At 44.3% G+C, this 20,074-nt stretch overlaps 1 protein-coding gene across 1 annotated transcript; it reads left to right on the forward strand.

The window, feature by feature from the left end:
• Nucleotides 1–23: 23 nt before the first annotated feature.
• Nucleotides 24–19,122, forward strand: RSAD2 (radical S-adenosyl methionine domain containing 2). Its single transcript, XM_032212973.1, is given in 8 exon segments — nucleotides 24–28; nucleotides 2,377–2,632; nucleotides 2,634–2,691; nucleotides 8,609–8,770; nucleotides 10,104–10,333; nucleotides 13,476–13,625; nucleotides 14,874–14,906; nucleotides 18,877–19,122. Coding segments are annotated over 8 exon segments (1,059 nt in total). The 3' UTR covers nucleotides 19,042–19,122.
• The last annotated feature ends 952 nt before the right edge of the window (nucleotides 19,123–20,074 follow it).

Genomic DNA, 20,074 nt, shown 5'->3' on the forward strand with positions numbered 1-20,074 from the left:
TCCATAGCATCTGAAGGCAGGACATGGAGTAATGGGAGGAAGATCATAAGAGGGAAATCAACCTGGAACAACTTGCCTCCTGGAGTTGTGATGCTCCATTGCTGGATTTTTTTTTGTTTTTGTTTTAGCAAAGATTGGACAACCATTTCTCCAGAATGGTATAAGAACTCCTGCCTTGGACAGAGGGTTGGACTAGAAGGCCTCCGGTGTCCCTTCAAGCCATTTGAGTCAATGATTCAGGCACTAATGCATTGAGCTCTGCTGGCTGGAGAATTCTGGGAGTTGAAGTACACAAGTCTTTTTTAAAAAAAATTAATATACTTTTTATTTTCCACTTTCATAACATATAAATCACATGTATACTATTACATAGCCAATATCCTATTGTATTAAGTAGTCATTACATCAGTTCCTCTTGTCATCAACGCCCAGAAAGATAAAAACCCATTATTAGCTCTTCTGCTCTCCATACACCTCTTTCTTCTACCTCTCTCCTACCTCCTTTCTTCCCTCCATCATCCTTTCCTACTCTACTTCCCCTTCCTTTCCCCTTCTCCTCTCTCTTCATTCCACTCCTCCTTATCCTCATCTTCCCCCCTTACCCTCTCTCCTATCCCTCTCTTCCTATCTTTCTTCTCCCTTCTGTTTCCCACTCTTCCTTTCTCCTATCCCTCTTCCCATCTTTCTTCTCCCCTCTGTTTCCCACTCTTCCTCTCTCCTATCCCTCTCTTCCTATCTTTCTTCTCCCCTCTGTTTCCCACTCTTCCTCTCTCCTATCCCTCTCTTCCTATCTTTCTTCTCTCCTCTGTTTCCCACTCTTCCTCTCATTCACTTGGTGTATTTCAGCTTCTGAGCAAACTCCCTTCTATGTTGATGGTATTTATGCTTCCATATCAATATACTTAACATATCTTAGTTTTAAAGAAAAGATAAAAGTCAGTATACATGTGCAATCATATTACATTAAAATCTAACACCCCTCGTCAAGCCTAATATTCATCCCTCTCTCCCATCCTCTCCCCCAACCCCCCCCCCCCCCAGCCTTCCCTCCCCCGACTTCCCAGAACCCATACACGGTATAAATCTTTAACAAAAACAGTCTAAAATATATTGGAAAAAAGAATAGAAAATTGATAACATCTTTACATTGAACTTAGCTCCTCCTTGCTAGGCTAGCTTTAAACAATTTATATCGGTCCTGACCTTAATCATAAGCTATCTGGAATTTCTTAGTCCCAGATTTATTTTGTATATAAGTACACAAGTCTTAAAATTGGAAAGTTTGGGGACCCCTGGTCTGAAACCTTCAGGTCTTCAAGTCCTAAAACGCTGCCCACTTCCAGCTTCTTAAACTGGAGAGTTTGGGGACCCCTGGTCTGAAACCTTCAGGTCTTCAAGTTCTAAAACACTGCCCACTTCCAGCTTCTTAAACTGGAGAGTTTGGGGACCCCTGGTCTGAAACCTTCAGGTCTTCAAGTCCTAAAACGCTGCCCACTTCCAGCTTCTTAAACTGGAGAGTTTGGGGACCCCTGGTCTGAAACCTTCAGGTCTTCAAGTCCTAAAACGCTGCCCACTTCCAGCTTCTTAAACTGGAGAGTTTGGGGACCCCTGGTCTGAAACCTTCAGGTCTTCAAGTCCTAAAACGCTGCCCACTTCCAGCTTCTTAAACTGGAGAGTTTGGGGACCCCTGGTCTGAAACCTTCAGGTCTTCAAGTCCTAAAACGCTGCCCACTTCCAGCTTCTTAAACTGGAGAGTTTGGGGACCCCTGGTCTGAAACCTTCAGGTCTTCAAGTCCTAAAACGCTGCCCACTTCCAGCTTCTTAAACTGGAGAGTTTGGGGACCCCTGGTCTGAAACCTTCAGGTCTTCAAGTCCTAAAACGCTGCCCACTTCCAGCTTCTTAAACTGGAGAGTTTGGGGACCCCTGGTCTGAAACCTTCAGGTCTTCAAGTCCTAAAACGCTGCCCACTTCCAGCTTCTTAAACTGGAGAGTTTGGGGACCCCTGGTCTGAAACCTTCAGGTCTTCAAGTCCTAAAACGCTGCCCACTTCCAGCTTCTTAAACTGGAGAGTTTGGGGACCCCTGGTCTGAAACCTTCAGGTCCTCAAGTCCTAAAACGCTGCCCACTTCCAGCTTCTTAAACTGGTCCCGTTTCCTCTAGCATCTCCTCTGGGAACTCCGCCTGGCAGCACACAGCACACAACACACCCACCCACCAAGGGCGCCGCGAGTCTAGCCCCTTGAACGACACCGAGCACTTTCCACGTAAAGGAAACCGAAACTTGGATCAGCCGAGCGGCGACCATCCCATCCCCCGCCGTTATCTGGCCGTTCAAAAGCCGCGCTCTGCCCTCCGGCGCCGCAATCCCCACGCAGAAGCCCAGCGAAGGCACCGCGATGCACTTGCCTCCTCCCCGCCAGCTCCTCCGTCTCCTGCTCCAAGCCCTGGGCGCTCTCTGCAGCCGGCTGGCGCTCCTCGGCCTTTGGGGGGCCGCTCCGACGGAGAGTCTCGCCGAGCTCAGCTCCGGAGCCGTCCGCTGCGCTTCGTCCGCCGGTGCCGCTCAGCGTCAACTACCACTTCAGCCGGCAGTGCAACTACAAGTGCGGCTTCTGCTTCCACACCGCCAAGACCCTCGTTCGTCCTGCCGCTGCAGGTGGCCAAGAGGGGGCTCCGGTTGCTCAAGGAGGCCGGTAAGGGAGCCTGCCCCTTGCCGGGAAGCTCCGGAGGGGATGGAAGGGGAGCCAGTGGCGGAAGGGAGGGAGCGCATCGGCCATCCGAAATCTCGTGGGGGGCACCAGATCGCCTCTACCTTTGCTTCAGGCTTCTGGGGTACCAAACTACTAGATGGAAGTTTAAGATCTTCTCCTTCTTCCTCTTCTCCTTCCTCTCCTTCCTCTCTTTCTTCTTCTCCTTCCCCTTCCTCTCCTACCTCTCCTCTCCTTCTCCTTCCTCTTCTCCTTCCTCCCCTTCTCCTTCCCCTTCCTCTCCTTCCTCTCCTTCTCCTTCCTCTCCTTCTTCTTCCCCTTCCACTTCTCCTTCCTGTCCTACCTCTCCTTCCCCTTCCTCTTCTCCTTCCTCTCTTTCTCCTCCTCTCTCCTCTCCTCTTCTTCTTCCCCTTCCCTTCTCCTTCCTCTCCTTCCTCTCTTTGTTCTCCTTCCCCTTCCTCTCCTACCTCTCCTCTCCTTCTCCTTCCTCTTCTGCTTCCTCTCCTTTTCCTTCCTCTCCTTTCTGTGTTTCTTCTTCTCCTTCCCCTTCCTCTCCTATCTCTCCTTCTTCCCATTCTTCTTCCTCTCCTTCTTCTTCCCCTTCCACTTCTCCTTCCTGTCCTACCTCTCCTTCCTCTCCTTCTCCTTCCTCTCTCTTTTTCTTCTTCTTCTTCTTCTTCTTCTTCTTCTTCTTCTTCTTCTTCTTCTTCTTCTTCTTCTTCTTACCTTTCCCTTCTCCTTCCTCTCCTTTTCCTTCCTCTCCTTTCTGTGTTTCCTCTTCTCCTTCCCCTTCCTCTCCTACCTCTCCTCTCCTTCCTCTTCTCCTTCCTCTCCTTTTCCTTCCTCTCCTTTCTGTGTTTCCTCTTCTCCTTCCCCTTCCTCTCCTATCTCTCTTTCTTCTTCCCATTCTTCTTCCTCTCCTTCTTCTTCCCCTTCCACTTCTCCTTCCTGTCCTACCTCTCCTTCCCCTTCCTCTTCCTCCTTCCTCTCCTTCTCCTTCCTCGCCTTCCTCTCTCTCCCACACGGAGGCCAAAAATGGAATGTGCTGAGACAGAAAAATGGGTGTGTGGAGGCGGCAACACTGGCGGTGGGCAGTGGCAATCCCCGCAGCCTGGAACAGCTGATAAGCGGCATTTGGGGTGCCTGATCCACCCATTAATCAGCTGCTCCTGCTAAATCAGGCTGTGCTGAAGCTGACCAGGCTGTTTTCTGCAAGGAGGCAAATTGTTGGGAGGCAGGGGCAGGTTGGTTTTCTTGTTTTCCTCCCCAAAAGCTAGGTGCGTCTTATAGTCCGAAAAATATATATATAGGGTTGTAACCTTTCACCCTGGCTTAGCTGATAAGGAGTCGAACTCTGTGGCTTAGTGGTTAACACATCTGCCTAAGATGCAATATAGCACAGGTTTGAATCCCAGTAAGGGTATGGCTAGCTGATGAGAGCTAAATAGCTTGAAATAGATCTATACTAGTCTCCCTTTATGTATTTATCAGCACAAATACAACATATATATATATATATATATATATATATATATATATATATATATATATATATATGTAGGTCTCTAGTTGTTCGGGTTTTCTCCCGCGTAGAATTGGAGATGTCTTGGCGACGTTTCGACGAAGTCACATTCGTCATCTTCAGGCTGCTGCTGACTACTTCAGGTTTGGTGTTTCCAGGAGTAGTTGCTGGAAAGTAGTTCCTGGAAACACCAAACCTGAAGTAGTCAGCAGCAGCCTGAAGATGACGAATGTGACTTCGTCGAAACGTCGCCAAGACATCTCCAATTCTACGCGGGAGAAAACCCGAACAACTAGAGACCTACATACTAACACCCGCGAAAACCTCAGAAAAGAATATATATATATATATATATATATATGTATGTATGTATGTATGTATGTATGTATGTATGTATGTATGTATGTGTGTATATATGTGTGTATATGTGTGTATATTTGTTTTTTTTAATTTGTGCTGATAATAAATAAAGGGAGACTAGTATAGATCTATTTCAAGCTATTTAGCTCTCATCAGCTAGCCGTACCCTTACTGGGATTGGAACCTGTGCTGTATTGCATCTTAGGCAAACGTCTTGGCCATTAAGCCACAGGTTTCCTCCTTATCAGCTGAAGCCAGGGAAGAAGGTATATATTTAGTGTCACAACCCCTGGTAAGCCCCAATTATGGGAGGAAGCTAACTGCTTCCATCATCTGTCAATCGGCTCGTCACAAGAGTCCATCACGACAGAAACCCAATGTTTTTACTGTTGCCTTTGTTATATTTGTGTTTTTTTATTTGTGCTGATAAATAAATAATTGGGGCTTACCAGGGGGGGAGGTGCGTGGGCATGCCGCACCCATAATGCAGTGTGCTAAACCCCCCTAGCACGCATGTGTGCATGACAGGTGCTGCCCCCAATTTTTTGCATGCTTTTTTCACCCTCCCCAGGCTCCAGAGGCCTTATAGGAGCTGGTGAGGGCCTCTCCAGGCCCACCCCCTCCCCCAGAGGCCCTCCGGAGGCTTCAGGAGCTTCCCTGAAGCCTCCGGAGGGCAAAAAAACGACCCTACGAGCAAGCTTTCGGGGAAGCCTTCTGAGGGCTCCTGAACGCTCCAGAGGGCTAAAATCAGCCCTAAAAGCAACCCAGAAGTGACTTAGTAGAGTCATTTTTTGCCCTCCGGAGGCTTCAGGGAAGTTCCTGAAGCCTCCAGACAGCCTCCGGGGGTGGGGTGGGGTGTCAGGGGAGCAATGTTCCCTCTAATTTTTTTTCCCGTGTGAGCAGAAAAGTATAGTGTTTGAGCGGCATATTTTCATGCCTGATCACCTGAATTTTTTTAACAGATGTCACCTAAGACAACAACGAAATCAGTATTATTTGAAACTCAAAGTTATGTTTATTCAATGGACCCGCTTAATTAAAAGTGTCATATAATATCAGTATCACTTAACAACGCTCCTGCTTAGCAACCAAAATGTTGGCTCAGAAAGTCTAGCTTTTGAAGCACGCAAATCTTAAAGCTATTGTTACAACACCCTCGCACTCCTAACCCTTTAGAAAAAAAACCTCTGGGGTCTTCAAACCTGACAGCTTTAAGACTTGTGGACTTCAACTCCCAGAATTCCTCCTCCAGTCACATTGGCTCAGGAACTCTGGCATTGAAGCACACAAGTCTTAAAGCTGTTAAGTTACAAGACCCTTGCACCCATAACCCTTTAGGGAAAAAAAACACAGGGATCTTCAAACCTGACAGCTTAAGACTTGTGGACTTCAACTCCCAGAATTCCTCCTCCAGTCATGTTGCGACAACATCATCTGCGTGGATCTGCTCCATCTTTGGGTTTTTTCACAGGGGGCAGGGCTGCCGCTGAAGATGCCGACGAGCCCCACCACCACCAAAATAACTGCTGCCGCCTCCCCCTCCTCCTCCAAGAGGACCACCACATTTGCTGCCCAGCGCTGCAGCCGCCCACAAAGGACCTCCCCGGGCTTGCTTTGCTGAACACAGGGGCGACTGATGCTAGTTTGAGTGGCCGCGGCCGGCACAAACTACCGTCAGTCGCTCCGTGCTCATCAAAACAAGTCTGCGGAGGTCCTTTGCGGACGGCCAGTTCTAGCCGCCTGCAAAGGACTTCCCCACGTTTGCTTGGGCAGAAATCACTGCGCGGCAGTTAGAAACTGCTGCGCGTGGTTTTCTTGCCACGTGCGCGGCCGCACACCTTAGAGGGAACAGTGCAGGGGAGGCTATTTTCACCCTCCCCAGGCTCCTATAAAGCCTCTGGAGCCTGGGGAGGGCAAAAAATGGCTTTAAAAAAGGCTGAACTCAGCTTGCCATCGCACACATGCGTGCTGGCCAGCTGACAGGGCAACCCCTCACATGCCCTGACAAAAGGCTCCACGTGCCATAGGTTCGCCATCCCGGGCTCCGGCTATCAGAATTGACAACATCACCGTCAGTCAATTGCAAAAGGCAGCTTCACTTTGAATAGCTTGCATCCTGCAGTGATAGAATGCCATTGAAACATCTGCCTATCCAGTGTCCCGTGGAAGGACTTAATGGATGGACAGAAATGCCAATCCAGTGTAAACATTGAGCTGAGTGCGACAAACCATAATAATGCCCTCCAAATTGTAATCAAGAAAAGTATGTGAGAATGCTCCTATGACAGCCAATTTGATGTAGTGGCTCAGGCACCGGGGAAGAAACTAGGAGAGCATGAATTATAATCTTCATATGGGCACAAACTACCTGGGTGACCAGGGCCAGTCACTCCCACTCAGCCCTAGAAAGGAAGAAATGTCAAACCACTTCTGGGAAACAATATCAGAAAAACAGCAGGAACTAGTCCAAGCGGTGCTAGAAGTCAATAATGACTTGAAGTCACAAGTGCGCATGCACGCGCCCAAACACACACACATACAACAGATACCATGTTGGCTTGCATGCATATTTTAGGGCGTGTCAATTTTTTAATCTTTCCAAACCTTAAGGGTGCTCAAAAGTTGTGACATGCCTTAAGGATGGCAAAGATATTTTGCTTACTTTGAAATAATTTAGATGGGCTTGTGTAAGTAAGAGAGCCGAGGTGGCGCAGGGGTTAGGGTGCAGTACTGAAGGCCACTACAGCTGACTGTTATCTGCAGTTCAGCGGTTCAAATCTCACCGGCTCAGGGTTGACTCAGCCTTCCGAGGTGGGTGAAATGAGGACCCGGATTGTTGGGCGATATGCTGACTCTGTAAACCGCTTAGAGAGGGCTGAAAGCCCCATGAAGCGGTATATAAGTCTAACTGCTATTGCTATAAGTAAATACCACAACTTTTTAACATTTTGTTTGTTCCGTTAGTCATGAGGAATTGACTCAAGGAAGTCTTTGCTTTTATTTGTTCTCCGTAACTGTGCTGAAAATCAAGCTCCAGATAATTTAATGGCTAGTTTTGCATATATTTTGCACTTTGGATCCTCTGGAATTTTCAACAACTGCGATCTATTGGATTTGTTTTTTATGTTTCAGATTCTATTGGATTGGTTTTTATTTTCTTCCCATTGTGTATGGTGATATCTTTGGGAGCCAGGAGACATCGATATAATTCAGGGGAAATGGGTAGAGTCCTTAAGACAGCAAGAGAGACACGAAATAAGATCAGTGATGGGACACACACTTGACATGCCAGGGACTTCATCACCTCTCATGTCTGGGATCGTTTGGCTGGGTTGAGAAAATGCCTCATTTAAACTCTGCATCGCTGGTCCTCAGCCTCTGCTCCGTGGAGCCCTGGGGGGGCCACGATCTTGTCACAGGGGGTCCACGAAGGCTTGAAAAAATGTTATTATTTATATTTTGAGTGAAGTCTTGGGGGAGGTCCGTGGCCACAAAAGATATTTAAAGGGGGGGGCATAGTGAAGAAAACAGCATATTAATGATATTGAGCTATGTAAACCATCCAACTTGACATTCTGTGTACATGTGTGGGAGAAAAATAGTTTAGAAGCCGAGGTAGCGCAGTGGTTAGGGTGCAGTACTGCAGGCCACTTCAGCTGACTGTTATCTGCAGTTCAGCGGTTCTAATCTCACCGGCTCAAGGTTGACTCAGCCTTCCATCCTTCCGAGGTGGGTGAAATGAGGACCCAGACTGTGGGGGTGATATGCTGACTCTGTAAACCTCTTAGAAAGGGCTGAAAGCCCAATGAAGCGGTATATAAGTCTAACTGCTATTGCTACTGCTATTGCTATAGAAAACCTAGTGGTTTTTATTGTTATTATTGTTACTATTGTAGTATTGTTACTATTGTTATTATTGTTGTTATTGTTGTTGTTGTTGTTGTTGTTATGTGTGCTTGCAGTGGGTGTACTGCTTGAATGTTCCTATCACTTTCTTGTTTTCTCTCTGGCGCATCCCAGGTATGGAGAAAATAAACTTCTCAGGTGGGGAACCGTTTCTGCACGAGCGAGGCGAGTTTGTCGGAAAGCTGGTCCAATTTTGCAAGGAGGAGCTAAAGTTGCCGAGTGTTAGCATTGTGACCAATGGCAGTATGATTAAAGAGAGATGGTTCAAATGTTATGGTAAGAGAAATTATAAGTAACTCTTCTAGCATTATATAATAGCAATGGTGCTCAGACTTACCGTATTTTTCGGAGTATAAGATGCACCTTTCCCCCCCAAAAAAGAGCGTGAAAATCTGGTTGCGTCTTATACACTGAATACAGCATTGTTGACCTCCAAAAACCCTGCCCCCTTCTCAAAAATGAACGTGCAGAGGGTTTGGGAGGCCTGCAAAGTGCTCCTGGGAGCTGGGGGGCAAAAACGAGCAAAAAACGGGCCATTTTTTGCTCGTTTTTGCCCCCCCCAGCCCCCAGAAGCACTTTGCAGACTTCTCAAACTCTGCATGCCCTGTTTTTCACAAAAAAATGATGCATGCAAAGGATTTGGGAGGCCTGAAGAGTGCAAAAACTTTTTTTAAAAAAATTACCTCTTCAAAATCTTGGTGCGTCTTATACTCCAGTGTGTCTTATAGTCAGAAAAATACATATATACCAATTCATTTACAGCCCTCTCTAAGCGGTTTACACAGTCAGCCTATTGTCCCCAACAATCTAGGTCCTTATTTTATTGACCTTGGAAGGATGGAAGGCTGAGTCAACCTTGAGCCTGGTGAGATTCAAAACTGTCAAATTGCTGGCAGCCGGCGGTCAGCAGAAACAGCCTGCAGTACTGCATTCAAACCACTGTGTGCACCGTGGCTCATAATATATTTGTTACGCTGATTAACTGGATGAAATAATAAAAGGAATGTAACCATCAAAAAGAGAATAGTCAGGGTAATGGTTATTCACCTAGAACAGTGGTGTAAATCTGTGCCAGAATTGTCCACCCGTGTGTGATAGCGCATGTACACGTGCCCACACCACAATGCAATGTGCACTTGCCACTGGTGCACGCAACCACCACCACCCCATGTGGGGGGGCAGTTTTCACTCTCCCCAGGCTCTGGAGGCTTTCCTGAAGCCTGGGGAGGCAAAACTGCCTTCCCACGGAGGCCCTCCGGAAGCCGAAAGCAGATAGTTTCCAAACTTCCAGTTGGCCTGTTGGGTCTGTTTTTCACCTTCCCCAGGTTCCTGAGGCTTTCCTGAAGCCTGTGGAGGTTTAAAACGGCCTCCCCCAGCCCTCTGGAAGGCCCAAAATCAGCTGTTCAATGCACGCTGGAGCTGATTATTAGCTGATAATCTAATAATCTAAATTGAATTGAACTGTCACCCCGTATGCTGGCAGATATGGCTCCATGTGCTACCTGTGGCTCACATGCCATAGCTTCGCCATCGCACAACTAGAACTTGATAAATTTAGATGACAATTGGCTGGTGGTATTAAATACTAGTCCACTCTTATCTGTTTTAGGGGAATATCTAGATATTCTGGCTGTATCTTGCGATAGCTTCAATGAAGAAGTCAATGTTTTAATTGGCCGAGGGCAAGGAAAGAAAAATCATGTTGAAAACCTTGAAAAACTGAAGACGTGGTGCCAAAAATACAACGTGGCTTTCAAGATAAATTCCGTGATCAACCGTTTCAATGTGGAAGAAGACATGAATGAGAAGATCAAAGCTCTGAATCCTGTCCGCTGGAAGGTAAGAGCAGAAAAGAGGCAGCATATGTTTTAGTATTGTGAAGAGGGAAATATTAGCTATAATGGGTAGGACCCCTAAAATATTTTTAAAATAAAGAAAACAACACTTTCATATTCTAAAAAAGCTGTCCGTGTGTGTGTGTTGTGTGTGTGTGTGTGTGTGTGTGTGTGTGTGTGTGTGTGTGTCAGTGGTGGGTTTCAAAAATTGCTCGAACCTACTCTGTGGGTGTGGCCTTCTTTGTGGGAGTGGCTTGCCGCCCATGTGACCGGATGGGAGTGGCTTGCCACCCATGTGACCGAATATGAAGATGCCGACGACACTTGTCAGAACCACCTTAAATTACCTCCCACACAGCACTGGCATGCATAAGAATAGGATGTAAACTTGTTTTTTAAAAGGCATCTTTGGTTTGCGTTAAAACAACTTCAACACATACAATGTTCTGATTGCACCACAAACGCAGTAGTCATCCTTACCTTTCACAGAGGCACTGCGTTTTATAAATAGGAGCCTGATAGTGTAGAATAATCACATCCAAGGACCAGTGGTGGGTTTCAAAAAATTTTGGAAGCTCTTCTGTAGGTGTGGCCTGCTTTCCGGGTCCACTGGTGGAACCTCTTCTAACCGGTTCGGTAGATTTGACGAACCGGTTCTACCGAATAGGTGCAAACTGGTAGGAACCCACCTCTGGTGTGTGTGTGTGTGTCATGGACCTGGTTCATTTTTTGCCATTATCCTGTCCATTGTTTTTCTGACCTCTTGGAAAAGTTAACTTCAGTCCCTTAAAGGAATCTGGACTTGATGCAAAGTAATATAATTTAAATTAAGATTTGCAATCTACCAGTTTCTTCAAAAGAAAACTAAGGACACATGTATGGATATACAGGTAGAAACATCCATCCATGCATTTCTTTTTAATCACTCCCAGCATTCATTATTTTGCTTTCAGTTTTCTAATTTGGCCTGAGGAAGGAAATAATTTTAAGGTTACTGTTGCTAAAATATTAAAGAGTCAGAATCTGCTGTAGATCACTTGGGAATTTACCACTAGATATCAATTTACTGCTAATCATCTTTATTAAATTGCTACAACTTAGGCTAATATAAACCACCATCAAAACTATAGTGATGGTGTTGATCTATCATACCTTGACCGCTGCAATTTGCAGAGTCCTAAAAGTAGGAAATTTTTAACTATTTTGCATTTAAGGGTTATTTGCCCTTGACATTTTGGCAAAGGGTTTTTAGAAATCCCCATTCATGTCGTATATATCACAATGTCTTCAGCATCCATTAGATGGCAGTAAGTTAGTTGACTATAAGGATCTGCCTCTTTTGAAAACCATTCCTTCATCCTTTGCTGAACATACATAGACGTATTTACTTCTTCCAAATATAACATAACTTATTCGTCTACCTTTTTCTTTTCTGATCTATATTGTCGCCAAAATGGAGTTCTATCTGAAACTCAAAATTTTAAATGTTCTTTTTTAACCATCTGCACTTCCTAATATAAATCTCTGACCTCAATACAATCATCTCAGAGGAGACTGTAACAGCTGACCACCCTATTAACAAGATAGCCAGCCAAATTAGCTTTGCTTGAGACTAATATAATTATTGCTACAGTATTCCATAACTTTAATCTGAATATTTGATTAAGCAGAACGATGAGCCCGATATCAGGGTTGTACAGAAAATTTTTAAACATTAAAAATTGGATGTTTTGTGTAATTTGGGCACTGGTTCCCACTATACCAAAGTTGTTCCAAGCTGCTTCATGCTTCCAAAGAACTCAAAAGAACTGATCCATACTTAGAAAAGTGTTCTTGTACAGACACAAGAAACTCTGGATTTGGAACAATATGTTTTGAGTTCAGTCCAGAACAATTCAAGTCTGAAGCATTTTGCACACCCAGTGTGTTTCTCAACCTTGGCAACTTTAAGGTGTGTGGACTTCAACACCCAGAATTCCCCAGCTAGCATTGTGGAAGTTAAAGTCCATACATTTTAAAGTTGCCAAGGTTGAGAAACACTGCTCTAACCAATAATTCATGGTTAGACTTAATACTTTTCATCAGTCTTCTTTAATAATTTTATTAAGCTTATCGAGTTATAAAATACAAAAGAAAATGAAAATAGAAAAATGAGAGAGAGGAAAGAGAAGAAAAAAACATGTAGGTTAAAGGTAGAAAATGAAACGAAAGCTTTGACTTCCGATTCTTTTTAGCACAGCAGATTAAAATACTAACATTTCAGCCTCAACTTTTTTATTTTTGCATACTTAATCTGCATTAGCCATTTCTATAACAGCAAACTTATCCAATCAGCAAAACTCAGAATCAAAGTTTTATTTTCTTCTGTTGGAAGAAATGTCCTTCTGGGTTCAGTTCCAAGTGGGGAGAAAAACACTTGGAACATGGAGACTGCTTGGAAAGATGGTTTAATGGTGGACAGGATCACATGGTTTGACATCCTGGGCAAAAAGGCACATGGGTGAGAGAGATTTATACCCTCTGTTGGGCTTTGAATCTGAGGTTGTAGTCTGTTTGATTGTCAGACTCCCATGGGGCTATGCAGGGGCATCTCTAAGCTGTCCTGAATCCCAAGCTTGATTGAGTCTTGCTGGGTGATGATGTAATGAAAGAGCTTTGGGATTCCTATTATGGCTATGCCTGAAGGAGGCAGATCTTCGTTATGTAGAATAGTCTGGCCAGGCCTTAATGGCCCATTGACAAAGGGAGGGAGGAGGGGCTGAGTTTCTGCCTCCCTTTTAGGGGAAATAATAATAATAATAACCCTTTTAGGGGAAATGCAATCAAATCAAATCAAAATCAAATATTTTGCCCTTTTAATATTTCCTAAAATATTTCATTCTTCTAGGAGAGGGGTGGGTGTTAACTTCCTACACTTCCATCTCAAGCACAAAATCCAGAAGCCGAAGTTTTCACCAGTCTTTGACTATGGATATAATTGCAAATTACCCATACTGTATAATAACAATACACGTATATGCTGCCCGACAACCGATTTACACAATTAAAAGCTTTCATTAGATTGTCTTAGTGGTATTGTTCTATTGCACAGCAATCGTGACCAGCAAGAGTTCTCTCTTAATTGTCATGTACTTGATGCTTTCTAGATATTTCAGTGCTTGCTCATCGAAGGAGAAAATACAGGGGAAGAATCTCTTAGGGAGGCTGAAAGATTCATCATCAGCACTGAAGATTTTGAACGATTTGTGCATCGTCATAAAGATCTCCCATGCTTAGTCCCCGAATCTAATCAAAAGGTAATCATGCTGATACACTTTGAAAGCAATATATTTATTGTTTGGCATTAGAGGTCCTAATGCTGATGGTTTACAGCAGTGGTTCCCAAACTTGGCAACTTTAAGACTTGTGGACTTCAGAGCAGAGCTGGCTGGAGAATTCTGGGAGTTGAAGTCCACAAGTCTTAAAGTTGCCAAGTTTGGGAACCACTGGCTTACAGCAAAGTGGAAGTACCCAGGTTCTTTTTTTCTTTTGCTACAGGAAAGCTTTTTTTAATGGGGATTTGTTAAAATGCTTGTAGTTTTGGAATTTGTATTGTTAGGAGTCTCGATGCCCAGGACTATACCAAGGAGAATTGCTGCACATTTCTTATTAACACTATTGCAAGCAATTGCATCAGAGATTAACAGTTATGACTTAATCGTTTCTTAAGCACTGGTCCACTATAATAATTAGACGTATAAAACTCCACTATTACTGTACCATAAATACAGTAATGCCGTGTTTCCCAAAAAATAAGACAGGGTCTTATTTTCTTTTGACCCCAGAAATAAGCACTTGGCCCTATTTTCAGGGAGGTCTTATTATTTTTGAGGTGCAGAAGGCAGCGAATGTGGTCACCTCATGGCTGCTCCTGTGTTGCAATATTTTCAGGGAGGGTTTATTTTAGCACATGCACTCAAAAGCCCGATTGGGCTTATTATCCAGGGAGGTCTTATTTTCAAGGAAACAGGGTAATATTTTAATGCATCACATAACTGTTGGTTGTGAATAGTCTCAATAGGGACATCCAGGAGGAAAAATTTAGATTTTGCAAAACCACAAATTCATGTTGGGTTCAACAGAATTTTAACTTTTGTAGGATCTCAGTTTCTTTCAATTTAGACTTATTAAAGGAACAAAAACAACTCTTTCCCCATCCTTTGATTTCCCTCCCCCCCACACTGCACCCTAACCACTGCGCCACTTCAGCTGACTGCTAAGCTGCAGTTCGGCGGTTCAAATCTCAGCGGCTCAAGGTTGACTCAGCCTTCCATCCTTCTGAGGTGGGTGAAATGAGGAGCCGGACTGTGGGGGCAATATGCTGACTCTGTAAACCACTTAGAGAGGGCTGAAAGCCCTATGAAGCGGTATATAAGTCTAACTGCTATTGCTATTGCTAAATTCCCCCCCCGTGGGGCGTGGGCCTCACTTTGGGAACAACTGCTCTAAATATATAGTTATACATTATGGTAAATTAAAGTTGTTGCTTTTCCATCTTTTCACAGATGAGGGATTCCTACTTAATTCTGGATGAATATGTAAGTCATTTTGCTTGTCATTTTATTTGCTCTGTATTTTGAAACTCCCCCCCCCCCCCTGTTTCTGAAATCAAGAGCTTTATTTCAGTCCTTGTCACAGGAGGATCGCAACTTATACTTCTTGGAAGTATAATCCCCTGAAATCAGCAAAGCATATTGCAGTTTAGTATTAAACAGAGCTGATCAAATATTAGTCCTCGGGTACAAATCTCCCTTGTACGGGGAAAACCTGATTTGGTGGACCGTAGAGCCGTTGATTTTGGATACAAGAGATGGAAATTTCCATTGTGTTTACATCGTTTTGGTGTACTACTCTACATAACAGAGTTATGTACATAACAGACTACTCTACATAACAAAGTCCGTCAATGTGGTGCAATAATGCCATTTGCATCACTTATGTGATCAAGTGCTGCTGTGAATAATGTATTCTTTCAATAAAGGAGAAAATGCACAATTCAGAGTTGAAATGAGGAGTCCTTGTTGCTCTCTGAGTTTTGCTGTTTTCCCTGCAGACATTTCGTTACCCAAACTATAATATCACTAGCAGAGGTGGGTTCCTACCAGTTTGCACCAGTTCGGTAGAACCGGTTCGTCAAATTTTTGCAACCCACCACACACACACACACACACACACACACACAGACTCACACACAGAGAGAAAGAGAAACCGAAAGAGAAAGAGAAAGAAAGAAAGAAAGAAAGAAAGAAAGAAAGAAAGAAAGAAAGAAAGAAAGAAAGAAAAAGTGAGAGAGAGATGAAAGGAAAAAAAGAAAAAGGGACAGAGAGACAAAAGGAAGGAGAGAGAGAGAGGGAGGGAGGGAGGGAGGGAGGGAGGGAGAAAGAAAACACATGGCCGGCAAGCCACTCCCACCAGGTCACATGGCCAGCAAGCCACTCCCACAAAGGAGGCCACACCCACAGAGTAGGTTCGAAAAAAATTTGAAACCCACCACTGATCACTAGGTAACATAATGTTACCTGGTTTGGTAAAGAAATATCTGCAAGGAAAAAACCAATCTCAGAGAGCACCAAGCACCCCACAATGTGTTCCTTAATTTAAAATAGATTCATAAACTAATGGATTCTCTTCCTAACAACCCCCCCCCCCTCATTCCAAGTCCATTAAATAAAAAATCCTCTATGTGTTTATTCGAAAGTGAGTCCATTGCAGTGCATTGGAATAAAAGTGCATTCTGTAGTGTTTACAAAAGTTACAGCAGTGCACATATGTGCTGTACACTGTATATTTTATGCACATGCTTAAAACTCAGGCACTTTTAATTGAGATGTTGAGATAAATAAGCTAAAAGAAAAGGGAAAGAGGGAAACATTTTTGACAGTCAGTACAATATCGAGATACAGCATAGATAAGCATTTCTTTGAGTCCTTTGATGGCCATCTTTAATTCCTGGTTACGGACAACAGATAGGTTGAGGCAAATTTCGAAGTTCAAATCAATTCATTTCTTTCTACAACTCTGGAGTATACATTGATTTGGCCTAACTCCCCTGCTTTGGTGGGAGACTATATCTCCGGATGAAACTCTTATTTTAATCATTTCTGCAGTTTGCCTTGAGATCAAGATTTGTCCGCTCCATACCTTGACTGAGATAATTAGGTTTTTTTGCCAAGACCAAATTGATTGATATCTGCAAACATGTATTGGCCTGGGAAACTATAGACCAGTGGCCTTTTTCTAAAAGTGTGCCAAAATTGAGCGTGTGCACCCTATTGCGCACGCGTGCCCACCCAGCTGGGCATGCGCGAGTGACCCCCAGCTGGGCATGCATGAGTGACACCACACACACACACCGTGCATATGCGAGCGACCCCTGCATGGGGGGGATTTTTGCCCTCCCCAGGCTCCAGAAGCTTTTTTGAAGCCCGGGGAGGGCGAAAACGGCCTACTCCAGCTCTCCAGGGAGCAAGGAGAGGCTGTTTTGGCCCTCCCTAGGCTTTAGGAAAGCCTCCGGACTCTGGGGAGGGTGAAAAACGGGCCCAACAGGACAACTGGAAGTTCGGAAATGAACTTCCGTTTGACCTGTTGGGCGTGTTTTTCGCTTTCTCTAGGCCCCGGAGCCTTTCCTGAAGCCTGAGGAGGACGAAAAATGGCCCCACCGGAAGTTTGGGAAAGCTTTCCTGAAGCATTCCTGAAGCCTGGGGAGGGTGAAAACAGCCTCCCCCAACCCTCTGGAAGGTTGAAAATCAACTGGCTGGCGCACACATGCACACTAGAGCGAAGGGCTGCCATGCCGGCAAATATGGGTCTTCATGCCACCTGTGGCACGTGTGCCATAGGTTCGCCCTCATGGCTGTAGACTCCTCTAAATTTCTAGTCCAGAATGCAGCCGCGCGAGTGGCATTGGGTGTACCCAAGTACACCCACGTCACACGGATCCTCCACAAGCTGCACTGGCTACCTATTGGTCTCCGGACACAATTCAAGGTGTTGGTTATTACCTTTAGAGCCCTACATGGCTTAGGGCCAAAGTACCTGCGAGACCGCCTACTGCCACATACCTCCCAACGGCCGGTGAGATCCCACAGGGTGGGCCTCCTTCAGATGCCGTCAGCCAAACAATGTCGGCTGGCGGGCCCTCGGAGGAGAGCCTTCTCTGTGGCTGCTCTGACTCTCTGGAACCAGCTACCCCCAGAGATCCGGACCTTACCCACTCTCATGGCCTTCAGGAAAGCTGTTAAAACCTGGCTATTCCAGCAGGCCTGGGGCTGTTGACCTCATTGTTGAGGTCCAGCCCCGATCGTAACGTATGTAGGTGTGTTGATTTTAGCCTGTTTTATTTTCATTTCTTTATTATTCTTTTTTCCCTCTGTTGTAAGCCGCCCGGAGTCCTCCGGGATTGGGCGGCCTATAAATTGTTCAAATAAATAAATAATAAACAAATAAATTTCAGTATGAAAGGTTTCTGAGAAGACTTTTCAGACAATTTGGTCTATGCTGCTGTTTTTGTTGTTTCGTTTCTATTCCTCAACAAACAACTGTTCACTCAGTGACTACAAAATTATGATGTCACTGAAGGAAGGGAATTATGATCCGTTGTGAAATCTTTACACGTGAGCTAAAAAACAAATACATTCTGGGTTTGGGCATCATTCAGAGTCTTAAATATTAATAACATTCCCATTACTGTATATACTCGAGTATAAGCCTAGTTTTTCAGCCCACTTTTTGGGCTGAAAAAAGCCGCCTCGGCTTATACTCGAGTCAGTGAAAAATTTGCCCGAAATGGAGGAGAAAAAGGGGCGGGGCCATGCCACTGGGTGACGCTCGTGAATGGCCCAGCGCCCCTGTGAGTTTCCCCTCCCTCTGTGTCAGTTTGCCGCGCAGCGCGCACCGCACCATCCCCCCTCCTCACGTTCTAATGTAATGCAGGGCTGTCTTACGATTCCCCTTCCTCCCCCTCCTGCCGCTCTGCAACGATGTCCCACCTCCTCCTTGTTATGGCAAGCAGCCACATAGCGATGTCCCACCTCCTCTGGTACAGTGATCCAATGATAGGAATCACTGTGCCGTGTGTCATAGGAGGCGGGACATCGCTCCCGCGGCTGCACGGGACATCATCATCACAGCGGGACATCAGCATCATGAGGTGAGTGAAGTATTTCATTGAATACACCGCTAGTTTACTGTTTTTCTTTGAAATAAATATTCAAAAACATTATTGGTATCTATTTTTATTTTTGAAATTTACCGGTAGCTGCTGCATTTCCCACCCTAGGCTTATACTCGAGTCAATAACTTTTCCAGTTTTTTGTGGTTAAATTAGGTGCCTCGGCTTATATTCGGGTCGGCCTATACTCGAGTATATACGGTAATATAATTACGTGAAGTCATTTGCAGGATTGGAATTAGGCACTAACCTCAGGCGATTTGGTGGTTTGGTAGAACAGCTGTACACAGATGTTAATTCTCTTCCGCTATAAATTCCTTTCTTGGTGTTTTTCCCAGATGCGTTTTCTCAACTGTGTAAATGGCCGGAAAGAGCCTTCTCCGTCAATCCTGGATGTAGGGGTAAAGAATGCTATACAGTGCAGTGGCTTTGATGAAAAGATGTTTTTCAAGCGAGGAGGCAAATACGTCTGGAGCAAAAGAGATATGGCCCTGCAGTGGTGATCCAACCTGTTATTTGCTGGAAACGTCGGCAAGCACAAAGTGTACTTATTTTACTCTAGATGATGATATGTCAATGTTGCTTTATGCGAAAAAAGAAAAAAGTAATGTTTTGTTCACAAACAGTGAATTGCACCAAGCACAGAACGTGTTGGCTTTAGAAAGACACTTGTCCAATAGTCAAACATGGAATACTGGGAAACAAGAGGTTTGCTGCTGCCATGTTTTAGGATTGCAGAGATGAATTTTGAAATATTTAATGCCAATAGTTGCTGCTTCTATATAAAATAATAATAATAAAAAGATTCGCGATTGTCTTTTTTCAACACACGAATGCATCGATACCAATTTACCTATGTAAGGTCAGGATAATTTTAAACTAAGATCTTGGGACAAATTATCAGCCAAAAAAGAAGGTACAGCAGAACTCTTAACTTGCCATGGTTATCGCAGGTGCATTACTGGAAATGAAATCAGTACAATTTGCAAATTGAGTTGGCAATTTTCAAGTGACTTTAATGTTTCTAGGAGAAGCATGAGAATAGGAAGGCAAAATAAAGGCCAACGTTGCGTGGCCCCATGGGAGTAGGGCTATCCGGGGTCAATATTATTTGCATTTTTCTAAGGTACTTTTGTTTGGGGGTGTGTGGGGGTGTGAGTTTTGTTTGCACTACTGCAGAAAACCAATATGAGACTTTTTCTGTGTTTCTTACCTCAAAATACTATGTGAAAGTGTAACACTGGCTCCTGCAACTTCGTTTGCAAATTGTGGAAGTGAAATGAGAGTATTTCCACTCATCGTCTTTTAACAGAATTTACTTATGATTGATGATGGTCAATATATTTTTGGAATAATCTACGAAAAATACAAGAAGATTTGTTTTATTTTGTGATATAGTTTTATGGTTCATATTGTTTTCATTATTTTATATATATTTTTCGTTTCTGTTTTAATATTGTTTTTAACTCTTTGTGAGCTCTCGGGAATCATATATGGAGGCTGGTAGCTATATAAATTCAATAAACATGATTTTAA

Source organism: Thamnophis elegans, chromosome 3 (assembly GCF_009769535.1).
Source record: "Thamnophis elegans isolate rThaEle1 chromosome 3, rThaEle1.pri, whole genome shotgun sequence".
Classification (NCBI taxonomy): Eukaryota; Metazoa; Chordata; class Lepidosauria; order Squamata; family Colubridae; genus Thamnophis; species Thamnophis elegans.